Raw genomic sequence first — 27,745 nt, 5'->3', positions numbered from 1 at the left:
CTGAATTTTGTAAAAAACATGGAAAAAAAACCCCTTGAAAACAGTGTGAAATAACTATTACAACATATTACTAAATTGGCTTTGAAAATTAATAAAAGAATAACAATATTGTTGTGCCTTTGTGCTGTAGTGGATAGCCAGGTTAAGTAGATCATATTTGTCAGCAGAAAAAAAGGGTAATTAATGTACATCGTGAGAAACGATAGGACACAAACATATTGGAAGGAAAGTAGTTAACAATTAACACAAAAAGTGAGTCAGAAAAAAAAAAGGCACAAAACACAAACAAGGTGCACACAATCTGTGACATATGAACCGATATGTATATAGACATGTTATCCCGTACAGATCCTGTGGTTTGTTAGTGGTAATTATATTAAAATAAGTACCTTAACCTAGTTTTCACGGGGTATGGGTTCTTTACGACAAAATATTTACAGCCATCTTTTACTTAACAAGTTGAATAATTCTTCTACATGTCACCGGAATAAATCACAGGCTTGGTCATTAACGATTCGCACATGTGCAAAAAAAATAAAATAAAACAAATAAATTAAAAAGAAAAAAAGTGATATAATTTAATTAATATACAACCAAAGCGGTCTTTCTACACGTTCCAACTAGTTTGGAATGGAATGGATACTTTTTAAGAGAACAAGACTACATTCACTTATATCATTCTCTTTGTTGTATATTTATTGTTCTCTTTTCTAATTATTAGTACTAATGAGATGTCAAAGATGTCCTGGCAACTAGTATTCCACTGCGCTATTCATATTTTTTTTTTCTTGGTTGCCATGGGATATTTTGCCATCGCATTATAATGCTTGTTATTAAATTTGGTCCCAATTCACATAATCTGTGCTATTAATATGATCTCGCCGTGAACACAAAAACTGCTCCGGTATTCTTCTGCTAAACTGGGAATGTCTTATAAATAAAAAATATTTTAAACAAAATGTTGTTTTGTTACCTTGTGTGCCACTAAATGGCAGAGCACTTATTGACCCGATTATAAAGAAAGCATTTTATCTAGCTTATGCCGTTAACCATTTGCAGAGTACAATAAACATAGATGACAATATTAAACTTATAAAGATAAATCCAAATTTATGGAACATAGGACAGGAATGTAAATGAAGTAAATTAGACATATTAGAACAACAGTATTTAACGGTTGGAGCAAAACGTGACATATGTTGAAGTCTTTTCATCCGGCTACACTAAATCTTTGCCTTCAGAAGATCATTCTTGGTATCTCTTCAAGCACTCCAGTTCTTCACAGTAACCCCAGAAATACATCAGCCACTCTATGGACAATAATTCTTACAATAATGGCACTGTATGTGTCTCTGAAAGCTGGGCAAGGCATGGAAGGCTACTATACAATATGTAGTGTATCCTTCAGCCTTTATTAGGGAAGGTGCAATATAGCTCATTAGGGTAATTTGGCATTAAGTCGGTAAAGGGTCATCATCACCCTTACTACATTTACATTTGCAACACAAGACAAACGGAGTGGCCAATAAAAGGAAGGGCGATGCTACTAACAGCAGTAAGCCGAATCCTGCAAATATACCCACAACCTGTAAGAGAGAAAAAAAATATCACTTATAAACAATATATATATATATATATATATATATATATATATATATATATATATATAGTTCTATATGTATACACACACACACACACTATAGGGACATAATTATTGGGACACCCACCCATTACACCAACAGGGACTTGTATGACACTTCATTCTAAATACATAGACATTAATATCTAGTTGGTCCCCCCCATTGCATCTATAACAGCTTTCCACGAGATTTTGGAGAGTTTCTGTGGGGATTTTATCCAGTAGAGCATTTGTGAGGTCAGGCACTGGTGTTGGACAAAAAGGCCTGGCTCAAAGACTCCATTCCAGTTCATCCCAAAGGTGTTTGAGGGGGTCAGAGGTCAAACTCATCCAACCATGTCTTTATGGACCTTGGGGCTGTCATGCTGGAATAGAAAAGGGTCTTCCCCAAACTGTTCTCACAACGTTGGAAGCAGAGCATTGTCCAAAATGTTTTAGTATGTTTTAGTATGTTTAAGCATTAGGATTTTCCTTCAGTGGGCCTAGCCCAACCCCCGATTTCAGTAATGAAGAGTTGTGTCCCAATACTTTTGTCCAAATAGTGGTGCACAAAGCAAGGTCTAGGAACACGACAGAATCATCATAAGAAATAATTAATGTTACACAAGGAAGGTGTACACTTACTTAAAATAAAAAAAAATAATAAAAAAAAAACTACCAACCTGGGTTCTGTGCCATATGACTGAAGCTCTTGAATGACCCAATTTATTTCGGCAAGGTCCCTTATCATAGTGTATAAGCAAAAAATCATCCTATTAAAATAGAAACATTTGTGTTATTAAGGAATGCACAATAATAAGAGAGTATGCAAAGTAGTAAATGACCAGTTGCTAGGATTATAAAAAGAGCTCCGAGACTCTTGTGTTTGGAGTAGACGGCAGCGGACAATTACTGGCTTAACTGCATGAAGGAGCTCTTGGTTCACACCACAAGATCTGATATGTAACATTAATGTGACTTGTATACCACGCTAATGTATCAGTGCTCAAGAGTGTAGCGCTGCCACGAACGGTTCCCACGATGAAGTGTCTTTCAAACCACTCTGCAGCAGAGCTCAAGTGTCAGCTAACTGCATGAGAACGTCTTTCTTTCTAAAGTCAGACCTTTGCAATTTCCTGGATAAAATAATCTGTTTGGAAACCAGGACAAGTAAATTGATGTTTGTATAAAGAGCAGAGAAATAACTCATTTTGGGTGTATTCAGTTAATTTGAGTGGCGTTGTCGCTAATAATTGCATTGGGGAAGGAATGTGTAATAGAAGCATGGCTACCAAGAATGCTTATCCTGTTCTATGTTAAGATTACATGACGCTAACCACGCTCTTAATGTTAATTTGCACACGGCAGATCGTTTAGCGATGGTTTTTAATCTAATCCCCGACCAACTGACCGATAACCCCATATGTATAGCAGACTGTTGTGTTCTCATCTCTAAGAGCGTAGTCCTCGGTATACTCACATCAAGGGACTCCAGGCAGTACCAGCAGAAGGCATGCTTGCAGTTCTTGCACATCATTTGTGCACAGCCTTCGTCCCTTTCTATATAAACTTTACATTTCGGACAGCGTTTAATCGGCACCTCATCTTCAACACTTTTAAAGACAGAGCTGAAAAAGAAATGAAATATTGTAGAGAACAGTTGTTGGCTAGTGAACAAGGGGATGGCGGTTGGCACTTGCCATCTGGGAATCCCTGCATTCTATGAGGAATAGATACCCCTTTAGTTCAAAGTCCTGTATGCAATCTCCAACACATCTTAAGGGCATTAGCCACCATTGAGTTTTTTTATAGCCCCAGTTTGCCTGTCTTTGTATTATTGTTGTATTAACATTTTACTGGGCTGTCAGATCCTTATTAACAGCTTAAGACCAAGCTAGATATTTCCCAGCTGAGATCTGAAAGGAAATATTTACTTTGCCTGTTTTTTTTTTAATTAAATGTTATTGTCATGGACAGGCAGAAGATTGAGATGCTTATATCTTTCAACTTCACCCGAGGATAATCAAATTGGAGGACTTTCTGAGTAGTTTTTGTAATCTTTAGCAATCTATCTGTATCTTTTGGAGAATTGTATTCTGGAACTCTCCTCATGGCATAGGAAAATGTAGGGTTGTATTATTATTATTAAATTGATGCTGAATAGTAAAAAAACAACATTATTACCTTGAACGATGTAAGCTTTGGTGAGGTGTGCACATGAAGTTAAATAATTATACATAATATATAGGCAATATGTTTTTATATAACAGAAACCTGGATTGTATCCGTTATTATATTCTTTGACACTTTTCACAAAGGAAAGAAAACTATTTCCTTGGAAACAAGTAACAATCGCAGAAGGATGTCGGGCACATAATCAATCAAGCAGTGGCCAGGAAACATTTTAGCTGATAACCGAGTAGGTTATTTCTCTATCCATGTGCGCATATGAGGAGTATTTACGTTTCATGGATGGTCAGTAGTAATACACAGAGGTAAAGTTAATACAATTTTTTTTTTTAATAGGTTTTAGTGAGACTGCTTTGAACACTCATCTAACCGCTTACCTATTTTATATATAACTATTCCACTATACCCCTTTAATGTTTATCCAGGTGACAGCCAAGTATTAGTTATAAACCTGCGTTGTGGGTTACCTAGATTCTCCTGGGAGAAAAGTAATCGGCAGGTTTTCTTGACATCCTTGGCCAGGGTGCCAGTTGGCCTTACACGCGGAGCAGAATTCGGTGTCGCAGGAGGTACACTGCACCAGCTGCGGATTCTGCGGTCCTTTTTCTTGAAGCTTGCACACGGCTTGGCAGGACGATGAAGGACACCATGTTCTGCAGGGATCCAGAAGCACTTCTGTGGTGTAACAGAAATAATTCCCGTTACCGAGTGATAACTTTGATTTGCAGCGTAGCCTTTGCACATCACTCAGCGTATCAATAGTCCCGGACACGAGTTAGGTCACTGCTGCCTTTTCGTTAGCTGCTAAGGTAACGTGCCGGTAAACATTAAAAAAGCAGCCATGGGTGAAGTGTTCTCAGGGCCACTAGAGCCAATATCTGAAGTGCCTAGCGTTATGTCAGATGAAGCTGATGCCCAGGTTCCACCCCCTAAAGTGAGGTTTATGGAACCAGTTACTGACCATTGCCAGGTAACCTCCAAATATGTTGGCATAACACGTGATATTGATGCCAGTGAACCAATTTTATTCTCCTATTTGTGTTTTTCTCCATTCATGTTTTGAGCTGTTGAGCTTTCAAAACAATATCTATTCTGCTTAGTGTCTGGCAGCTGACCAACAGAGCAGATGTTCAACCTGGCACCCACTGACCCATATGAAAAAAGAAAGTTTTGGGCCTTGATGTCTTTTGTAAAAAAATAAATAAAATAAAAAATAAACAAGAGACCCACCACACACTCCTATTGAAGCACATAGCCAGTTTTATTCACCCCTCTTTTATGAACAGGGACTGCTTTTCAACAATAATGCCCAATGCCCCCCTAGAAGTGACCCACAATTCGACAGACCTTATAAATTAAGACCCATTATGAATGTATTTTGTTGCACATTTTCAGAAATGTCTACATTAATCAGTCTCTTGATCTTTTCAATGGCAGACTGTATTTCAGGCAGTATAGCCCATCAAAGGCTAGATCCCCCCCGACTGCCAAGACTCAGTTGGCACAAGTGGGAAAATAGTGTGGGACCTCCATTTGCCCTTTTTGAATAAAGACTACCACCTCTGGATAGATAACTATTATACCAGCCCAGAGTTATTCAATTTTTCATAGTTCTTTGACACCACAAAAAAAAACCTTAAAAAGGTTCCCCCACGCGGTTAGGTCACCCCAAACAAAAACATGGCTTTGCGCAACGAACAAATTCTGGCCTTTCCGTACACAGACAGAAAGGATGTGCCTGTTCTTTCCACCATACACAATGAACGGCTACAACAAAAACATGGGGGAGTAGATCTCATCAATCAACGTCTATGACTGTACCTGGTGTTTAAACATGGTATAAAAAAGTTGCCATTTACCAGACCCAGGTTGCCATGTTCAACATGTGCGTGCTGTACAAAATTAACAATGTAACTGGGAAGGACTCCATGTACAACTGTCCCTCTCTGTCAAGACACTGCATCAATAGTACCTTTATGGCGTATCATACTAAAATAGATTATTCGTTCTTTTTATACAGTGTTTTTCTTTTGTGTTGGAGTCAGTCACAAGAACATTTTGGGTATCTTGAATTGCCACATAACCTGCACTAAAATCCTGAGCAACTATCCTAAACAAACTATTAGCTTATGTAAAAAAAGAACATAAAAAAACTATACATGTGGGTTATTCCTGTAATCTGCAAAAAAAAAAAAGAAAAAAAAAAAAAGAATCAGAGAAACCAAAAGTCTTGGTGACAAAAAGCACAGGAAATCATGGCTGGTGGGCAAACAGCTAAATGGCAAGTGTGCAGAAGGTCCTAGCCACATACTTTGGGTTGCCTTCTTTACAAAAATGGGGGTCTGCTAAGATGCATATGCAAAATATAGCAAAGACCTAGCAAAACATCCTAGCCCAATATTGCCAGCATTTTCCAATTTGTGCCCTTTAATGTCCAGAAACCCCCCCCCCAAAAAAGCACGTGGGTTATTTCTGTAATGCGGGGATACAGCTGAACGTTTTTTACTGGCTGTCCCTGTCATAACACATAACCTGTGCAAAAGCGTTGGCGAACAAAGCGCAGGAAATTATTACTATGGCTAACTCTGGAGGCGACTGGTAGTCAAACAGCTGCATGCCACGTGTCCAGAAGATCCTGGAGACATACCTCAAGTTGTCTGCTTTACAGAAATATATACTTTTTATGGGGGTATTTTGAATTAGGTGCTAAACCGTCCCAAATGAGACAGTAAAACAAAATGTGAACATTTCCTGTTTGAAAATGGTAACGAGGATGTTACCTCGTTAACTAGCGCCTTGTAATGTCCGGAAAACAAACAAGTGTACAGTATTGTCTTTTACACAGAAATGTGTACTTTTTTGGGGTATTTGGTGTCTTTGTTCAAAATGTCCGTTATAAACCCAGGATATTGAATGGGGGGGGGGGGGGGGAAAAACACCCATAAGTTTTTAATCAGCCATGCACACTAATAATATGTGCCTTATATCTACCCAAAAAGTCTAGAAATTCTATACAACTGAATTATTTCTAAAATCAAGACACCTGAATTGTTAAATTCTGGGCGTATTTTCTGCCAATTTATCTAATTAAAACCCCTGGTAGTGAAGGGGTTAAAGGACACGTTGATTCTATTATGCGTTCAGTTGTAGTTTTGTGATGCGTGACCAGAAACTGTATCATCTTTACCGATGTCATATCATCTTGATATCGCATCATACCTCTCAGCATTCAACACGGCCAAAGAGGGGCACATCAGTTTTAACGGGTACAGTTAGAACTGGAGTTCACTAACATTTGTTTGTGTATGGCTTTTAGAAGAAGAAAAATGAATTTTATGTGCAGAATTTAATACCCAAATACATTTTTGCTGTTTTTATACTCATTGTAGCGTTTAGGTTTTCTTGTAAGATGTAGCTATGCATTACACAGGGCCAGCTCAGCCCTTCTTGCAGCGGAGGCTCACTGGGGTTGGTCCACCTCTCCTTCAGCCTCCCGTTTTGGTGAATACACGGAATAAACGGGAGTCCCCATGATTGCCATATCACATAAGAGGAAAAGACACTATCAGGCACATTTTCAATTCACAAAACCCATGCACATGTGAAAAGATTAAATGATATTGCATATAATAACTCTAGATGGGTAAGTGGAATGGATACACACGGACAATTCACTAAAAAACATGCATTTCGTAATTGACACCATAGGCACTATATATACTACATTTGTAATTTTTGTTTGGTTCGATTCAGGTTCTACTAGAACAAATATTAAAAAAAAACAGCACTGTTTGAAACCCACAGGACTATTAGCATATTCTTTAAATCTTTCAAATGTTAAATTAAATGACTGTATTAAGCGGCAGGCATGGAGAACTCGAATGAAGAGTTCTTAAACATATCATTTAGCACCATTTGATAGAAATGAAAAGCCAAGTAAGTTTGTTCCTGTAAAACATTACAAAATAAGAAATCATTCTAAAAGTTCATTCTACATTTAGTACGAATATATCAAGTCAGTCTGAATCATAAGAAATACCCTCTTATTTAAATAAATTCATGTTTATGTTAATATCTTCATCAGTAAATTAACTGTTTTTCTAATAGGAGTACAATATGGAGGCCTGGAGGGGTTGACATTAATAAAAAAATAATTAGAAATGTTTTGTTGCACACATTCATTCATTTAATCACAAATTAAAATAAATGGCATACAGTACATTTATTCCGCTTTTTATTACCCATCTATTTACAGCGATACATACCTCTCTCAAACTGCAACTTCTTATACCGTTGCATTATATCAGAAGCAACCATGCATTCAATCTGTTATAAAAGATATAAAGAAAGACAATGTAAGTACATATAATGACCCTACATGGTATTTATGCTACTATTTGCCCAAATTAATACTTTTTTTTTTTAATAAGAATCAACATTTATAAGTCGTTTCGGACAAAACCGTGCATGTGAACATGTGTTGTGCTTTTTTAAAACAAAACGCATGCTGTGGTTAAAGGGACTATAAGAATTTAGCATGAACAATTTCAGAAACTAAAAGCAGTAGATGAAATGCAAGTTTCAAAGTTACAAATATTTTATGTATGTTTAAAAAAAAAAAAAAAAAACATATTAACACTTTACATTAATTAACAAAGCATTAAAAGTAATCCGATGTACATAGTCATTTTCTTCTGATTAGATGTCTGACCATTTAACCAAATATTTTTGGAAGAATTTCTTAACAAATATTCTATTTATAGACTTGCGGATGAGAGAGATCATATAAGTGCGGTACAAGTAACATTGTTTATATTTTTATTGTTATACATTCCAGCACATGAAATATTTTGTTGAATACCGTCTACACTTATATATCATTATTATAATTTATTTATTTTTACTCACCTCATTCTCTTGTAAGTGCCCTCTCTTTGGACAGCCAGCATCAGGGCAACTAATTGCAGTTTCTAAGCCTTCTTTGATTAGAAGTTCAATGTATTGTTTCAAGCACTGTTCCAAAACACAAAAATGAGAACAGATCTGAGAAATTGCATAGCAATATTAATATTAGTATATACACACATTATAAATATCAAAAAATATTATAAAATGAATACATGTCATGAACTAGTTATTAAGCAGCAGAACAAAAGCATCATCCACATGAAACAACACCTTTTGACATGAAACACTTAAACCTACTCACTTGACAATTGACATATGATATTTCCATTATACCTAGAGCCGATATGCATCTATAAGCTAACGATCTCTCAGCGAGAGATACTTTTTGGTTCCTTGCCGACAGCTGCTGGGTCCCTGTGCACATTCTTTGCTTGAACGCAGTAGCACCATGTGTTTTTTGGCATTGGCACCCGTCAAAAAGGCTAGTATGCCAGTGTCAGCAAAACAGGGAGGAAAAAACTGGCATGACTGTTCCTTCAAGGGGTTTCTGCTTTCTGGTGTGCTGATCCCAGGTCAGGATCGCACCACAAATTCAGGTGTCCAAACTGGGAAAGCTTTGCCGGGGTGTAGCCATAGACAGGGCCTGGGTGGGACTCATGGCCTACCAACCCGTGGCACTGAGCTTCAGGGCTTTGTGAGGTGGCCACGTGGGAGCTGTGACAGAGGTCTATACTGTAAAAGCACTGACCTCCATTCATTTATCAGCTTCCTGAGCTGGCCGGGGGAGATCAGAGGCTCTTCCCAACCAACCCATGATGTCTACTGCCTGCAAAAGCAGGGCAGCTTGGTGGGACAGCGCACGAAATTCAGAAGTCCTGAGCAAAACTTGACGGTTATGGAGTGTGAACCAAAGCAACGGGGACACGTGCTGTATTAATCTAGAAGATGTGACAAACAAGTGTCTTTTACCAGCTATTATGTGGAGCAAACCTTATTAAACTTCTAAAGACAGGAACAGGTTAAAACAAGTAACAAAAGTTAGAATTCTTTTTTTTATTGAAAACTACTAATATTCTTGAATAAAAAAAAATGAGTGTGTGCATTATCCCCCCCTAATAAGATCCCAGAATTCTTGTAAAATAAGAATTGGCAGTATTCATTTTCTAAATATGCGAGACTATTTTACCCAAAGAGTGTTTTGGGATTTCCTGCACACACACATCAGATATTGGCTCCTTAACAAAAACACTGGTTTCAGGATATAATTGCTTCATTAAGTGAGCAGACATCTGGCAGCAGAATTCATGCATTAAAAGACAGGGACAGATTTTGTTTTCGCGGTAATCAGTTTGTGTGATCATAATGACTCAATGATAGCCACACATAAAATAAGTGCTTTTTATCATCGGCTCACATCGTGTCAATCTGATAATCATAACGATGCAGAAATTGTAGAGCTGAAATTATCATTGCGTTACCGCAGCAGGCGCTGGGTACATTCTCAGGGTCACGCCACCACCGCACATCATTACACGCAAAACAAGGACATGGGGGACATATCCAGCTCATTTCCTTCACCCCATCATGGTCTAAACCATGCCAAAACATTTGAGTTACCAGAAATGTGCACATTCAATCAATTGGCTTTGAGTTCTAAGGGTATATCTCCTGAATATCGAAGAACATCAAGACAGTCCTGACTTGGCCCAGGATTCCGATAATCCACTCATATTTGGTTCTACCTCTTCTGGGTCACAGTTCAGAATATATATGCGGTTTGGTAATTACCGGCTGGCAAGTTGGAAAGCTAACTAATGTCCACCCTGAAGGCAAGGACCGTGCGGTTTTTATTTTCATTTATATCAGGCACCAGCCCACAAATTCCTGGTGTGTCTGAGGAACGGTTCAGGACTAATCACACATCACTGATTATTTATCCCGCTCAAACTATTGATCAAAGCGATAAATAAAGCACGCGATTCTGCCACAGACCAAAACATGTTTATTAGCAGATACGTGTGATATGACATATCTAATTTAGTCTTATGGCTTCTCCCATTTATAAAACAAAAATCATTTGTATTAGAAATGGAGTACTCTAAGGATGTGCTCTAGAAGTAATGGAAAGGAGAATTCTAAACGAGACCCTGGCTTAGGTCTGGTGAGTTAAAGGTCTAATGTCCAAAAACAAAGACGCCCAACTCATCTTCACCTTCTAGGGAATTTATTATGTGTTTATTATGAGATTTATTCCTTGGAAGAAGAGCCACAGACCAGAATTTCCAGATGAGTTAAAATCATCATCTCACCCCTTTCACTATGCATTATGAATGGCAGCTAACATAGAGGCGACTGGCTGACTCTTCTCCCATTTATTTTAATGGAAGAGCTACAGGGCCTGTCCGGGAATGGTACACTTTGTTTATAATGTGGGGCAGACCGAGAGACTGAAGCTAGACTTCGTATCGAGACTGAATAATATGTTTATTTTTTATGCATTTAAGTTTTAATAAGCATTCTATGTTACATTCTGCTTAATTTTGGATTTATGTCATTTTTGTGATCTTTAATAGATAAGTAATTACTATATTGAATTCTCAGTCCTTTCTTATAATTGTGCTCACGATTTCACTTATTGAATGTGAGACCTATCCACATGTATAAAATTGAGATTTGGTAAATTATCACTTAGGGTGGAGAATAAACTCTTAAGACATTACATGGGAGGAAAGCTGTGAACCCATCACACCTGCTTTCAATAGAGTCAGGCGGGAGAGGAGGAAAATGAGAGAAGTCTCCTTTTCTAGACCAGTAGACAATGGACTATGCACTTAATTTAATAGTAGGGATGGAATGTTACTCTATATACAGATTATACAGGGCCTGCCTAGCCATTGTAGCTCAATAGAGTTGGCTCTTCATGATACACGATACAGTTAGTAAGTACTGACTATTTCTCTACATCACAGGAATATTATTAATTCTGTGAATTATTGATTTCCTCACTCTAACAATAGGCAGCTGATTCATAAATACTATTCTGAAATTGCTTAGCAACACCTTCTCTGAAGAACAAATGAGACTGATGATCCGGGCAGATAGATCGTATTTCGAGTTACGAAATTAACAGTCTTTTAATACATGTAAGGATTATATTGAAACTCTTGTTCACTTAGCTTACATGGGGAGGTCACACAGCATAAATAAAATGCATTAGCTACAGTGTAAATAAATGCTTCAGGAGTAGGCTTTGATGATAACGTATCAAGGTCACACGAAGGACTGCAGGTTTTTAAGCCACTCTATTAGACATATTGTTTGAAAAACTATATTATCTACAGCATTCGGCCAATCAACCATGAGGAAACAGGACCATGGAGAAGGCACTGCAGCTTCTCCTAAAAAATATGGCTGGAGGCCGCATAGGCTAATGTCCTTTTAGTAATTATTGTAAGATACAACTTTCATGCCATTTTTTTACATTACACATTAACAATAACTGGGTACCTCTAACAACTTTTAGGGTACAATTCCTAGTGTGACATTAGGTGGGTGACACTGTGATTTAGGTACTGCCGTTGCAAAAAAGATTAATTAATAGAAAAAAAAAATACTTCATTGGCAATATAAAATACAATTCACATTGTTTTAGCTACATTTACTGAGATAGAAAAAGATATACCAACCAGTGTACAGAAGACACACTGGCATTGTGTTATGGTGGTCATTTGTTCCACGGGATATTCTCCAAGGCAAAGTTTGCAGGAAACCAGCGGATCCAGGGCCAAATCCCACGTGGGCCTATATCTTGCTGTAGTCATGGCAGATCAGTCTGGAATTATATGAATATTGCACAACTTTGATCAATATCAGACAACTTTTAAGCCAATAAATATTAAGAGTTTTTTTATGGGGCCAAAAGCATGAATCCTAGCTTTAAAAGTAAAATAATGAGGCATTAAAATAAAAACAATAAAGGAAACTGGTGACAGACACTGGTTGATGAGATAAAACATACCTCCTATCATTGTTAAGGAGAGAGAGTTCCACTATGGACCCTCTGGCCCTTTCCTCCCCCTGATGTCCCCGTTTTCAATTCCTAGCAACAACTACAAAATACTAGGAAACCGAAGTGGACAGCATTAAAAATGATACGGACAACGGATGCACCAGGTCTATGGTAACTTTAAAGAAATGTCTTTACGACTCTTGTAGGGTAACTTCCAATAAGCTTTCCAGACCCGAGCTCAAATAAAACAAATCTCTACAGATCCTCTAGGTTAACGCTGAGCAGATGGCACAAGACATCAGTCCAATGGACGGGGTAATATGTCATGTTTTATTGAATTATCCTAATTTTAGACCTGCTAAGGAACGTATGATTGGTATTACCGGTACGTCCTGATCTGCAAAACCATAGAAGTCAAAGAAGGGGTACTTTCTTTTTCACACGACTAACTATAACAAGAGCAAAACTATGGAAATTGGCCCACTGCCCAGACCCCTGGGCAGTAAAACGCTTGTTATAGGCGTTCAGCACAATAAAAAAAAAAAAAAAATCAAAAAAAAAAAAAAAATCACATGATATTTTAAGTTAGAAAGTGTAAGAAGCCTATATTCAATGTGACCAACAAACAAAAGAATCCATAACACAACGATTAAGCTTCTCAGTTCATATAAGTGGTTAATTTGAAATCTCCCTGTGGACAATGCAGTTAAATATCATGTTGTCAGGTCTAAAGTCTAGCTCTGAACGTAACATTTTGGCACACTTTGAAATTGCGAATACTCTGCCCTTTTCAAAATCACAAACTTTGGCCGCAAGCAATAAATCACGTCCATAAACTAGACGGTTCACCCCGTGCAGAAATAATTATCATATTATCCCGGCAGGTTCCTCCTGAGACGAGGGCAGAGATGTCGGCTCCTAGTATACCGTTAATGTGGTAGGCTAAAGTCCACCTCGTGATCAGGGGCAGGGATGTTATAGGGTTAATTACATCACCCCTTGGGGTCACTAGTAGCTCTCCCCTTGGGGTTCTGCAGAACTACGTACCAACCAGGTAAAAACCGTCTCACTGCTTATATACAAAAATGTGGTTAAAAAACACATAGAAAGGTTAACGATAAACTATAAAACACTCTACCTTGAGCATAAACACTGTGTAAAGTTGTTAAACCATGTGCGCTTGACATCCAAGGCATTTTTAATATTAACACCTGTGGACAAGTCATTCAGATTCATCTTCAAAATCAGAGCGTGATGCAACATACAGCAAGCTGCTCATGTCTAACGTTATTCCAGGTCCCTTGGTAATAAAACAATAGCCTGGTAATATATTGCTGCGGAAACCCATCTGTGTCTTTCAATTCCCTATACACTCTGAAGATAATAGTCTATATTAAAGAATGGACTCAATAAGCTAGATAAAAATATTAAGTAAAAAGAAAAAAAAAAGGAAATTTGTGGGACGCAGGTGTCTGCAAACGTCTGTTAACAGCACAAGCACATGTCTGATATATATATACTGTAATTTCTATTATATATATATATATATATACCGTATTGGCCCGAATATAGGCCGCACTTTTTTCCCCCACTTTAAGTCTTTAAAGTGGGGGTGCGGCCTATATTCGGGGTCTAGCGCCCGACGCCCGGGACATGCAGTCCCGGGCGCCGGGCAGGCAGCGGGGTCAGGATACAGATCCCCCGCAGCGGTGCAGGGGACCTGCATCCTATCCTACTCTCTGATACGCTCAGACAGCCTCCCGTGCCAGCACTTCCCACGGGGGGAGTACCGGCACGGGAGGTTGTCTAAGCGCATCGTATGGACGTTCACCGGCAGCGGCGATGCGCCGTTGCCGGTGAACGTGCGCACGATGCATTCTAACCCCCCCCCGACTTACCAGGGCAGACTCCCGGGTGTCTTGCAGGGCCGGCGGAAGACATCTACACAATACGCGTATACAACTTCCGGTGCCGGCACTTCCGCTGAGTGCCGGCACCGGGAGTTGTATACACGATGTGCATAGATGTCCCCCTCCGGCCCCGTAAGACACCCGGGAGTCTGCTCTGGTAAGTCGGGAGGGGGGGGAGGACAGAGTGGCAGCGTATCTCGAGGGGGGGAAGGACAGAGTGGCAGCGTATCTCGAGGGGGGGGGGACAGAGTGGCAGCATATCTCGGGGAGGGGGAGAGGACAGAGTGGCAGCATATCTCGGGGGGGGAGGACAGAGTGGCAGCGTATCTCGAGGGGGGGGGACAGAGTGGCAGCGTATCTCGAGGGGGGGGAGGACAGAGTGGCAGCATATCTCGGGGAGGGGGAGAGGACAGAGTGGCAGCATATCTCGGAGGGGGAGGACAGAGTGGCAGCATGTTTTTTGGTGCTTTTTTAAAGAAAAAAACTTTTTCTTTAAAAAAGCACCAAACTTTTAGGGTGCGGCCTATATACGGGGGCGGCGTATATCCGAGCCAATACGGTATATATATATATATATATATATATATATATATATATATATATATATATATATATATATATATATATATATATATATATATATATATATATATATATATATATTAGAAATTACAGTGGCATAAAACACAATGCTCCTTCCTACCTTCTTCCTGCATGCCCCCCTACTTTTTGTTATATTATTTATTGTTTTATATAGCGCCATCAAATTCTGTAGTGCTGTACGAAGGGTAGACAGGACATAACATGTAGTATATAACATAACAATTACATGTATCTACATGATAGTGTTAAATTAGCACTGACTTTTGTGTCGGTTTTATAGCAAATATACTTGAGGTACCAATTTGGAAAAATAAAAGACAAACACTTTGTAAGAGTCTTCCATAAATAATTAAATATGTTACTATCAGATAATAGCATTAGTGTCTGTCTCAAATGATCTGTTTGTGTATCAAGAACTTGTGGCCTTTCAAATACTTATTTTCTTTACCTGTGATAGCTGAGGGACCACCTAACAGTAGCGAGGTTGGGTATAAAAGCTCTGATTCCAAAAAAACCTGAAAGGATAGCATGGGAATCGGGACAGCGGCAACTGAATGGTAGTTGGTGACAATGACTAATTTTGCTTAGAACCTCCATCCCCTATGGATGACTCTTCCAACAAATCTTTTTCTCGGATCTATAGCCTGTAGGGTCAAGGCATGCTTCGAGATGTACCCCGATACAGTGCCTTAGTGACTGCAAAGCAAGTCAACATTTTCACCGTAGGGTAGTATGGGCAATTACACGGGTGATTTGGTTAATGGGACTTCACTCATCCGAATATTTATACTCCAATCGCTAGAAGAAATCAAAGCTTTAATGCTTGCAAAACAAGCCTTGTTTACATCCGTTTGACTTGAACAAATTTGAAATTTAATAGATGTCATTACAGTGTACAGAGATAAAATGGTAATGATCCCTTAGTGAAACACGGCATTCATTATGAGCTTTAGGGAGATGGGATAAGTGTCACGATACATTTTATTAAGCTGTGTTTTGATTGACTTATAATAATGGTTTGTAGGAGAGTGAATGACTGGGATGTATTTTTTTTGTCTCTCCATCTGAACAGTGCGGCAGCAGATAAGAACCATTCGGCCCATCTGGACTGACCATTTTTCCTGAGACTCAAACCATAATCAGTCCTTGGTCTCGTCTTAGATTCAGAAATGCCCTTTTGATGAGATAAAATAGTAACTTAAGTAAAAACCTCAAAACATTTCTCTGTGCCCAATACAAACAACGTGGGAACAGAGCCCAGTATACAGTGCTGTGAAAAATTATTTGCCCCTTTCACATTTATTCTATTTTTTTTGCATATGTGTCACACACAAAAAACACAAAAGGCAGTAGTTAAATGATGATTTTATGTACAGAAAGGAAAAAAAAAAAAAAGCTATCCACCCCCTACCTAGCCCTATGTAAATCAAGCAATTAACCCAATTTTGTTCATAATTGGGTTCAACTCAGGCACACTCAGGCATTGTCACTGCTGCCAGTATTGATGTTTAGATTCAACAATTAAACAGAACCTGTCTTACTAGGTTAAAAGGTCTTGAAAAGCAGCACATGATGGTGCAATCTTAAGAAATGCAAGAACAGATAAGAAACAAAGTCACTGACTTCTATTAATCTAGAAAGGGTTACACAGCCAGTTTTAAGGCTCTGGGACTCTTGCTAACCATAGTGAGAGCCATTATCTACAAATGGAGAAGCTCTAGAACAGTGCGGAACCTTCCCAGAAATGGCCGGCGAGTGCATCTTCCTCCAGGAGTGCATCAACGACTCATCCAGGAGGCCAAAAATGAACCAAGACTAACATGTAAAGAGCTGCTGGCCTCAATTAAGGTCAATGTTTACGATTCCACAATAAGATGTACAAAAATGGCATCCATGGGAGAGGCAAAGCCCAGCGATGGTCTGGCTTTAGGGATGTCACATGCAATAAAGTTGCAGAAAATGCTGCTTGCTAGAGTACCTTGGTCTCCAGAAAGCCAGCAGTATCATCACTCATTGATAAACACCAACCTTAGGTGACAAGTATCCTTTTAAATTTGTCCTTCAAGGGGTTAACAGAGCAGGGAGGGCAGTAAATCGATCAGGGCGGAGGTGTGTTTGGGAACAGTTATCGATTTATTTTGACAAGCCCTTACTCCCATCGAGTACTGGCCAGACAGTCAGTTGGACCCTGGGACAAACAGTTATGCAACTTCCTAACAAGAATAGGACAACTGGTAAATGTTTGCGGGTTTTTTTTTGTTTATTTTTTTGCAAAACAACCTTTTTTGCCAACTTTGAAATAGGAGTGCAAAACAGTTAACAATTGAGCATCTGTAAAACATTCATACCTATAGGACCTCGAGACAGCTAAACAAACAGTAGAATGTATAGGTCTTTGTTATTTCCGTGGCAAAGAGCCAGGAGTTGAACGTTAGACATTGAAAAAACAAGAGAAGTTGTGGTATATCGGGAGAAGGAATCGCAAAGTATTTTGTTCTCGCTCTTGTTTATGTGTGTCATATTAGTGGTGTTCATTCTCCAAACAGCAAGTTGTGGCGAGGGAAGCATTTCATTAATCTCACAGATTTAACTGCGCATCAGTTGGCCCTGTTGTGACATACAAATCGGTGTGTCACCACAAAGCAAAGCTGCCAACAGTACATACCGTATTGGCTCGGATATAGGCCGCCCCCGTATATAGGCCGCACCCTAAAAGTTTGGTGCTTTTTTAAAGAAAAAGGTTTTTTCTTTAAAAAAGCACCAAATAAGCATGCTGCCACTCTGTCCCCCCCCCCCCGAGATATGCTGCCACGCTGTCCTCTCCCCCTCCCCGAGATATGCTGCCACTCTGTCCCCCCCCTCGAGATACGCTGCCACTCTGCCCCCCCTCGAGATACGCTGCCACTCTGCCCCCCCCCTCGAGATACGCTGCCACTCTGTCCCCCCCCCCCGACTTACCAGAGCAGACTCCCGGGTGTCTTACGGGGCCGGAGGGGGACATCTATGCACATCGTGTATACAACTCCCGGTACCGGCACTCAGCGGAAGTGCCGGCACCGGAAGTTGTATACGCGTATTGCGTAGATGTCTTCTGCCGGCCCTGCAAGACACCCGGGAGTCTGCTCTGGTAAGTCGGGGGGGGGGTGTGTAAAATGCATCATGCGGACGTTCACCGGCGCATCGCCGCTGCCGGTGAACGTCCACGCGATGCGCTTAGACAACCTCCCGTGCCGGCACTCCCCCCCGTGGGAAGTGCTGGCAGGGGAGGCTGTCTGAGCGTATCGAACAGTAGGATACAGGTCCCCTGCACCGCTGCGGGGGATCTGTATCCTGACCCCGCTGCCTGCCCGGTGCCCGGGACTGCATGTCCCGGGCGTCGGGCCCTAAACCCCGAATATAGGCCGCACCCCCACTTTAAAGACTTAAAGTGGGGGGAAAAAGTGCGACCTGTATTCGGGCCAATACGGTAATTTGCTAGAACTCTAGCAACCAGGCTCAGGTCCAGGTGGTTGGCTAACCCCCCCCCCCCACCCCAAGTCCCCTATTCTTGGTAGTGACATAACCAGTTTGCATGCAGAGATGGGCGAACAGGGGACATCCAGAGATGACATCTAGTACCTTACCGCAGCTCAAAGAAACCATAGTCCACAATCTGCTAGAAGAGTCCCAGGTACCATACTCCTCAAATGCCAATTCCCATGGTTTTGCATACGCAGTACCATATTAGGGAACAAAGCATTCAGAAATGCTGTGAAAATAGAACATTCCAAGGGTAAAATGCCTCATCATGAGGTCACATCACCCCATATGTGGGCAGAGCCAGATGCAAACAAATTGCACATACTTAGACTTACCTTGGACTTTGGGGATTTTTGGATTCCCTATGCCCCTTGGTTTTTACCCTCTTACCCTAATGTTCTTTGCCGTTAGTTTGTCTACCGTTGGCTGAAATACACTTTTCACCAGTCCTAGCTTTTTTTGTGACACATGACAGTTTTGCTGAAAGAAGAGGGATCTGGTATAAATTGGTTGAAAATATGTACAAGGGGTTTACAGGTTGGAACTTTCATTGCCTGCTGATGTATTGAATAATGTATTTTTCTACAAAATAATTTGAAATGGTCCAATAAACCTATGAATTCTCAAACTACTTATATTAGGGCCATCTTCACTTAATGATAACGGGCGGCAGCAGCAGAGAACGAGGGGAAACATCCTGTAATTACTGGAGGAGCCATAATGGTGTTGATGGCGTGTGGGATAACCTGCGATGAACTGCAACCTACTGCGTGTTTGCTGCATTGTGTGCGTCCTGCAAGGAGGGAGATCTGGACACGCAAACTGACAGGGCTTGTATGTCTCTGATTAAGCATGAAAACAGAACATATTTAAAAGCTTTGAATACTTTAGATTGCTCGCCTGACGAGGGAATAACGTTACCATGGCAACGACGTCTTTTCATTTGCTTAACAAATGAAAATAAGACTTACGGACAAGTCGGGTAGGAGGGGGTCCTGGTGAATTCTCTGCTATTGGCAGCTTAGGAAAAACAAGTTACGCACACAACACAGTATAAAAAGAACTGAAAAGAAAGGAAGAAAAAGACTGTGCTCCAAATACGTTAAGTGGGTGCGAAGTTTGTCAAATATTTCTGAAACCCTTTTTATTTCTTGTTACTTTTTTGTTACAGACGCAACTTTTTAAACATTTTAATATATATTTCCTATAATGTGATTCCCCTACAATTTAATTGGAATTGAATTAATATGTGATTGCAAACCAATATAATGTACACAATTATTTTAGGTCAAGATCTCACTTTAAAATGTGTTGACCTCAGTTATTACCATTGTCTTTTTTATTTATATAGCGCCAGCAGTTTACGCAGCTCTTCATACAATACATATATTCAAAGGGTCAGAAAAGACTAGAATTGCCAGACTAAGACGAACGATTTAGGTGAAGATGGCCCTTTTCACATGCTTAAAATCTAGACAAATTGTGTTTTTCCAGTAAATGTAGTTAATAGAAGGAGGTCTAATTATAGCCCTGAGGGGTCACAGATAGTAGTATACTTACCTTTGGGGTCCCCCTAGGCCTGACCTAAAGCAGCGCCCCCAGTACTCTCTACCTCCACGGTCGGCATCTCTGGTACTCTGGTGAATGAAGTCTATGGAGGCTGTGCTGAGCCAGCAGAGGCTCCGTAGAGTAAATAGGCTGGTTGAAGAGATCAAAGATCTCCCTTGTAACTGGCCCACTGGACTGGCCACGCCACTGACCACAGACACCCAGGGTTTTCTGGATAAAGCTAAGCACATTGCTCAGTGACACACAATGTTAAGTGCCTGATCATGATACCCACTGACACAAACCCGTTCCTCTAGGCAGACGTGCAAACCATCATGGAAGCTACTGGTTCGCTCCAACTAAAGCAACATATTCAGCCCACCAAAAAGTATTGGTGGGACTCCAACCCTCTATGGCTCGGTTTAACACACATTATATATTCCATGTTCCATCCTACTGTATGTACACCAGGTATACCAACGTGTCAGCGAGTGATCTTTACCCTGAAACTATTTTTTTCAATTATATATAGTGGAGGAAACCAAATTCACAGCTTTTAGCATAAGCAAAATTACCTAGCTTGTAACTAACTTGATAATTTAATTTGGAGATAATGACTTTAAACATTTACCCTATGGAATATGACGGGCAAAGTTGGCACAACTACTAACATTTCTACTAAATCCTGGAGCTGTCTCCTGCAGACACACACCTGAGCCAAGTACCTCTAGAGCGCCCGCAGATACCGTATCGATGACAAGAACAATAACCAAACGATAGGGGAGAAGGAACATGACGGCCATATATCCTGAGAACGTGAAGTTGAGATGGCTGCTCCTTCGTCATATACATCAGGTGGATTTCAAACACATAAATAGTATATATTTTAATAAATATTTCCTTTATTAAATACCTTTTTTTATACCAGACCGTATGAAAGGTAGATTTGATGTCTATGAAATGCCTTCGATCTGATGTCCCCGGGGACAAAAAGATGCAACCTTTCGGCATCCTGCCCATAAAAGCATACTTAGGTACACGATGAAACCAACAGGGAAAAAGCTGGACCTATTGTTTAGCGGCATGGGAACAGATTTTAGGAGACAGACAACCCTGGGAGCCAGAAATACACCCATAGGAATCAATACAAAAGTTTGGGAGCCAAATTTAAAAATCTAGGAGCCACAACTAACTGCTTCCTATGGATTCATAAAGGCATACGAAGTGCTGATTATTTCTTTGGGAGGGACAGTTAAATAACACCTTTGCACAGGGACCACCACATCTTCTGTGGGTCAACGTCATTGTACAACACCGCTGAATGCGTTGGCACTATATATATATAAAAAAAAGCATCTCGTTATTGTTATTAATATTACTCTCTCCTCTCGCTCTCTGTATATCTTTTTCGGCGTCTCTCTATACCGATCTGTGTAACGTTTCTACGGTACTCTGTTTAACTTTTTTGTTCCCAAGATAGAGACAAAGCAGCCCATTCATTAAACATTGTGTGTTCGGGCAGTGAAAGCGTTGGCTCAATACAACCAATAAATGGGGGCCCAATACGTTGCGTACATTACAATTCCAAATGGCAGCTGAGCAAATACCGATCACCAAAATGTGGTTTTTCATGGCAATATTTAGCACGTAAATAAAAGGGGAGAGCTGGTAAGGCCGAGGTGTAAAGAACGTCATATAGGAATCTGTGTGCCACTAACACCGAATTCATAACGGGGATAAGGTCCCTAAAGTCAGCTCACATTCATACCACGAGCTCAACGGTTCCTTCTCCTGAAAACCATCCAATTTGGTATACCTTATCATGTGTGCAAAATGTCCAGCGGCCCTCTACGTGGGTGAATCAGGCCAACCATTTACATCAAAGATTCAATTCACACGGATCCAACGTCAATAACAAAAGGACAGAGACACCAGTGGGAGAACATTTTGGACAAAACAGACACAGCCTCAGAGACATGGGGCTGACTGTCTTAATGGGACTATCCCATACCCCGAGGGAGAGGAACAGATGGGAAATTAACCTAATGCTTCAATTTAGCATCAGTCGTGATACGGAATTTCTTTCCAATTATCACATTGTTGACCAGCCTGCAAACCAGAGCTCCAGACAACCTGGCCCCACGAGAAGTGTGAAGAGAGAACACCGCAATCTACACCTCATTACACCACCGCTGACTGATCAAAGAACTTGGACTGAACTGATCTATAATGCTTTCCAATGTGACGCATATTTAAGGAGATGCCTTTCACCTTTTCTCTGTATAAGACGCCAGAGGAAGAGACCTGAGAGGTCCCAAAAGCTTGCATTCTAAATCTACTCAGTTAGCCGATAAAGTCATCAACTTGACTCGACTTGTCTCCATAGCAAATAAAGGAAAACACACGTGGCTCTCTCTTCCCATTTTTAACACAGGGCGGCCACAGCACATATATCTCACATATAACATACATGTTACACGCTAGCCCAAGTACTACCCTGCAGTAATTAAATCTATGGCTTCAATTTCTATTTAATATTCTGTTAAATCCTTTATCGGACTCTTAAATCACCCATAATCACCACAGCTCTATTTATTAACACAAAAAAAATTAATAAAAAATCTTCCATAGTCTTTAATGCAAAATATACACAAATATCCAAAACGTGTTACTTTTCTGAAAAGATCTTACATTCTTCTTCAAATATGAAACACGGGAGGACATGGAGAATATCTGTAGCTTAACTTATTCATTGAAGGGGTCTTATAGTAGCTGCTGTTGCAAAAATGTTTCACGTTCCAAAGTATTTTAAGTATAAATAAGTGGAAAACATTAATGTAGAAACATAGACTTAGGCAAGCTTTTGCCCCATCTAGTCTGCCCATTTTTCCTGATAAAGAGACTCAAACTTGCGTCAGTCCTTGGTCCTGTCTTAGATTTGAGATCGTTTTAAGCCTTTCAAACATGTTTAAATTCCATCACCGTATTAGCATCTACTGGAAGACTGTTCCATGTATCTACCACCCGCTCAGTAAAGTTAAAAAAAAAAAAAAAAAAAAAAAATGAATAACTTGCTTCACACCAAACTAACGCTGGCACGTGTTGCATTTAACCAGTCTAGATGTTGGATCCTTTTTTTTTCCTGCGATAAACAAACAGAACCTCGTAATTATCTGACCTAGAAAAATATGATAAATAATAAAAATGTGTACAAAACCCCCTAAAGTAAGTTCGTCAAACTCCACTGTGTATGCGCGGAAAGTGCTCCAAGAGAGAGTACATATTAAAGTACCCATGAAGTATATACGTACATCAGCGACATTAAACTGTCCCTTTAATTGACACAATGCTTCTCAATCGCCAGGCCACGAGTCATTTTTTCTTTTTTAACCTAAAAGTATATTTAGGGGGTGAGAACAGGGTCCAGCTGTGTACACATCTGGCTTTTTTCACAGATGCTTCCTTAAATGAGCTATAAGCGCATCTACGCACCTATTGTTTGCTACTCGGTTCTGTTTCTATTCATTAGGAACTTCCGTATCTTTTTTTTTTGATGGGGTGGGAGGCAGAATAAGTGAATTACACATAACAGGGCGTACTACGTGCCGTGGGGTGGAAAGGTTTAATGTAAAACGCATCTAGCTATAGACTGCATCTCAAAAAGTATCCCTGTTGGGTGATGGCTGAGCGTGTTGGGAGTCTACTGCCTATTCATTACCCGGCCAAAGTACTTTTGGGATGTTTTGTCAGCAGGCTGTCCTGTTTGCTCTGGTGAGGGGCCAGTATGTAACAGAAGCATGCAGAGAGCGGGGCTTCTCAGCAGCTCGGCCGCCAAAAGTTATCACAGGTCACCATTTGGCTATTTCGGCCATATGCAAATATCCCTTTTGTCTCCCACTTCCAAGGCAGATGCTGACTGAGCATGCTGTGAGTTCTCCTGATCAGATAGTCTGCAGGGATTGTATTATGGTCAGTTAAACCCAGGCATCACATGCAAACTGCATTAGATGTCTAAGCATGATGGGATTTGTAAGACACAGCAGCTAGAGGTTCATCACATCTAACAGCAGCAATATGTGGAGCCCTTAGTCTCTGCTCCCATCACTCCTGGCACTCGCTGTTTAGGGGACTTTCTGTACTGAGGCTCCGGCCACTGCTCGCCCCTCCCCCTTTCTTCCTCATCTGGTGACCTCAGCAGCGCTGCCTGAAGCTCCAGAAAGATGGGGAGGGGGGGGTGCCACATTCCAGCCCCTGACTGTACCCCAAACTGGGGGCTCACGTGTATGGCTACGGATCACAGGGCCAGTGGATCTGCTGCTGCCGCCGTCAGCGTGTACCCATTAACAATGAGGGCTACTGACTTAATTCAAGGGGTACAGTTTGCCATGGCAACTGGTTCTATGGAAAGATCCATTAGAGGGCCCTGGCGTGTCCTTGCAGAGAGAGATGAAGAACAGGATTTGTGATGCCGCCTCCTATGTAAGTAGATTACATGTATATACATACATATTTAAGTATATATACATAAAGCAGCTTGGTACCATTTACAAAACAAGGAGATACAATGAAGCCCCCCTACAGGGAAACAATAACAAGTCGCTCCATGTACTCACCAGCAGGCACAGGCAGAGCTGCACTTACCTCAAAGCAGCTTGATGCAAAAAGCTTCCCTGCCGCACATGCGCACTGGAGGATGCTGGGATGCTGGCGAAACAGTGCGCGATGCTGCCAACCAGACCAAGGAGCCCAGAGCTGGAAGAGGCCGGACGTGTAATGTTTTGGGCGGGGACAGGACGGGTCACGTGGGCGGGGAGGGTTTGGACCTGTTGTGATTGTGAAGTCCGTGACTGGCGCCGTTTATCTCGCTAGGCTTCCTGCTATTGATGATCTGCAACTCCTATCACCCTCAGCAGGCTTTCCCTATTTGATCCACGCTCTTACATTTCATGTACATTACGCAATTCTTTCTGACGTATCTTAGAAATGGATGTATGTATTTATGAAGGGCTGGCAGATATACTTTACAGTATAAGAAAGGGGACGTACAGTTCATACGTAAGTCTAAGGACATTTGGATTGGGATACAATAGGTTCCTTGGGGCACAAAATCCATAAAACCTCAATAGGAAGTCCTAGCCCATAGGGCTTACAGTCTAAATTGGTATGTCCAGCTGTTCTTATAACCAGGCGACTGGTTTGGGACCATAGCTGCTGGTTCTTATATAGTTGGATGAGCATTATGAGTGTGGTAGTACTGCATGAGTTTACCTGGCCATATAGACATTAATTAGAAGGAGGAAATGCTAAAACAACTTTTATTAAGCATACTGCTAAAAAATGGGAGCGCTTTTCTACATAGAGCAAAAAATAATGAAAACGTGAGGAAAAGCAAATCTAAAAGTATAACAACCTGACGATAAACATACTGACTACCATCCTCGGCAGACTTACGTGCCACCTATATATACCCTATGCATACCCCCAAACAAGAAGACATCTGGCTGATATCAGCCTTTATCTCGTGGAATAGGTTTAAGATTTCACATTTTATTTAAATATTCTCTTTATTGGCTAACCCATGAGCTGTAAAGTCGCATATCAAATGGGAGCCTTCTAAAATCGTTTAACCGTTTAATATATTAACCCTTTAATAGCCCACCGTGGAGATTCTATGTAGTTACTCACCAAGTATGTTAACCACATGGCTCTTATTTTTGGTCCTCATGGAAAACATTGAATTGATTTATAGATTCGCTTAATTGAGTCACCTGCATTCAAGCAGGGATATCAACCATAACGTAATGGTAGCAAAAGCACAAATTTGTGAGTGTTAGATGTGCTAATAGCAGTGTAGAATATGTAACAGTTCTGGACTGTATGACCCTAAGAATCTCCCCTTTAACCTAGGTATGAAAATAATGTATTCTCATGATAAAACGGGAAGGACAACATTGGAGTCGGAGTCGGAGTTGGCATCAGTTGGAGTCATAAGCTGCAGAAATGCCGGAGTCCTATTCCTATCCGACATTCTTAAACTAAACTAGATTTTTAGAAGGAAATCAAGATAAGTTCAGTGAAAAGTGTACATAAACATAATCATTTTTTACCCTATGTACCATATGTATTTATTTCAAAAATAGCAATTTGACATTTCCAGTGTATTTCCAACTCTTTTGCAACATGCACTTTATTCCAGTTGACAAACAAAACCATATTAGTTACTTATTATGTTATTTACTAAAGGGAGAGTTTGCAGGGAGAGTTTGCAGAATGATTGTGGCTTTATCTCTCATTTACTATTCATTATAAATGGCCAACTTTGGCCAGTGTCTCCAGCAAGTGGCTGAGCTTTATAATGTAGATGTCAAAGGGTGAAAGCTCACTGATTTAACCATACATTATGCAGGGCCTGGAGCAGAAACTCATCTGGGTTTTGACTTTCATACTGAATAATGACATTGAGGAGCTGGAACACAACTCTCCTGTATTTCTCCCTTTTGTGGGTTACCCCAAGTTTAACTCCACATGTGAAGAATGAGCTCTGCTTACATTTTGGTTTTGTAAGCCAAAATTACGTGAAACACAACTTGTCACGCCATTGTACAGCATTGCGGAATATGATGGCACTATATACAGTAGATACGTAATCTAGACCAGTTAATAATGTATTATTATGGGATACTTTGAATGCCAATTTGTTTTGATATAAGACGTCCCTTTCTTCTCACTGCTAGGAAGCACTTAATGTGAGGAAGGATGCCATCTCCAAATCCTTTGGTATCGTTAGAATCCATCCAGCTACTTTTATCACTTGCCAACTCCGTTCATGGATGTTTACTTTGGCGGGTAAAGGTCCAGAAAAAACAAAGCTCTGGGTGAACTAGCCAAAAAAAATGCTTCTGGCTTCCTAAATTACTACCTTTAAAATGAATCATACAGAAATACTGGTGCGCTTAAAAACATATGAGGCGTTTGGGATATAGAATTATTCCTCCTTCATCCGTGAAGGACTACCTTAACCCATTCATGACAACTGATGTGACAATCATGCTATTATTATTATTTATTGCTTTATGTAGCTGCATCATATTCTGTAGGGCTGTACAATGGGTCCTGGAAAGGCATACAGTTAGTGACAAATCTAAGTTAAATGAGCTAAGAAAGTGATTAGCGAACTCTTTCCAATCTCAGCCGGTGTTTCTGCAATGCCTCTATATCTGATGCAGTGCAATGCATTCAGCAACACCCAAATAATGCCAAAAAAATATAACGGAGCCCTGCTGCTGGAAAGATCTGGAAAAATCTAACGCAGGTTCCCAAACACTTATGTTTTTTGTCTACTGCACTTTTCTGTTTTATTTTATTTTATTTATTTTTTTAGGGGTTTTATTTTCCTATAAACTTTTTTAGTATGATGTAGCGCAGGTATGATGTTGGTCA

The 27,745-nt window shown here is 40.3% G+C and overlaps 1 protein-coding gene across 1 annotated transcript; it reads right to left on the bottom strand.

The window, feature by feature from the left end:
* Window positions 1–557: 557 nt before the first annotated feature.
* RNF144A (ring finger protein 144A) lies at window positions 558–25,076 on the bottom strand. The gene is made up of 8 exons (XM_053459400.1): window positions 24,947–25,076; window positions 12,403–12,548; window positions 8,717–8,821; window positions 8,074–8,134; window positions 4,276–4,483; window positions 3,099–3,246; window positions 2,302–2,391; window positions 558–1,586 (listed from the first exon to the last, which is right to left on the bottom strand). The coding sequence occupies exons 2-8, from the start codon at window positions 12,535–12,537 to the stop codon at window positions 1,455–1,457; spliced, it is 879 nt and encodes a 292-aa protein (XP_053315375.1). The 5' UTR covers window positions 12,538–12,548; window positions 24,947–25,076; the 3' UTR covers window positions 558–1,454.
* Window positions 25,077–27,745: the final 2,669 nt, after the last annotated feature.

This window comes from Spea bombifrons, chromosome 3 (assembly GCF_027358695.1).
Source record: "Spea bombifrons isolate aSpeBom1 chromosome 3, aSpeBom1.2.pri, whole genome shotgun sequence".
Lineage (NCBI taxonomy): Eukaryota > Metazoa > Chordata > Amphibia > Anura > Pelobatidae > Spea > Spea bombifrons.
The sequence above is the reverse complement of the archived record's forward strand: the minus strand, read 5'-3'. Positions and strand labels throughout refer to the sequence as shown.

Excerpts from the sequence above, each read along its gene's own strand:
- RNF144A (XM_053459400.1), bottom strand. The coding sequence starts at position 12,537 with ATGACTACAGCAAGATATAGGCCCACGTGGGATTTGGCCCTGGATCCG. Across the intron at positions 8,822-12,402 it reads AGTGTGTCTTCTGTACACTG|TGCTTGAAACAATACATTGA; the intron begins GTTGGTATATCT and ends GTTTTGGAACAG. Across the intron at positions 1,587-2,301 it reads TCATATGGCACAGAACCCAG|GTTGTGGGTATATTTGCAGG; the intron begins GTTGGTAGTTTT and ends TCTCTCTTACAG.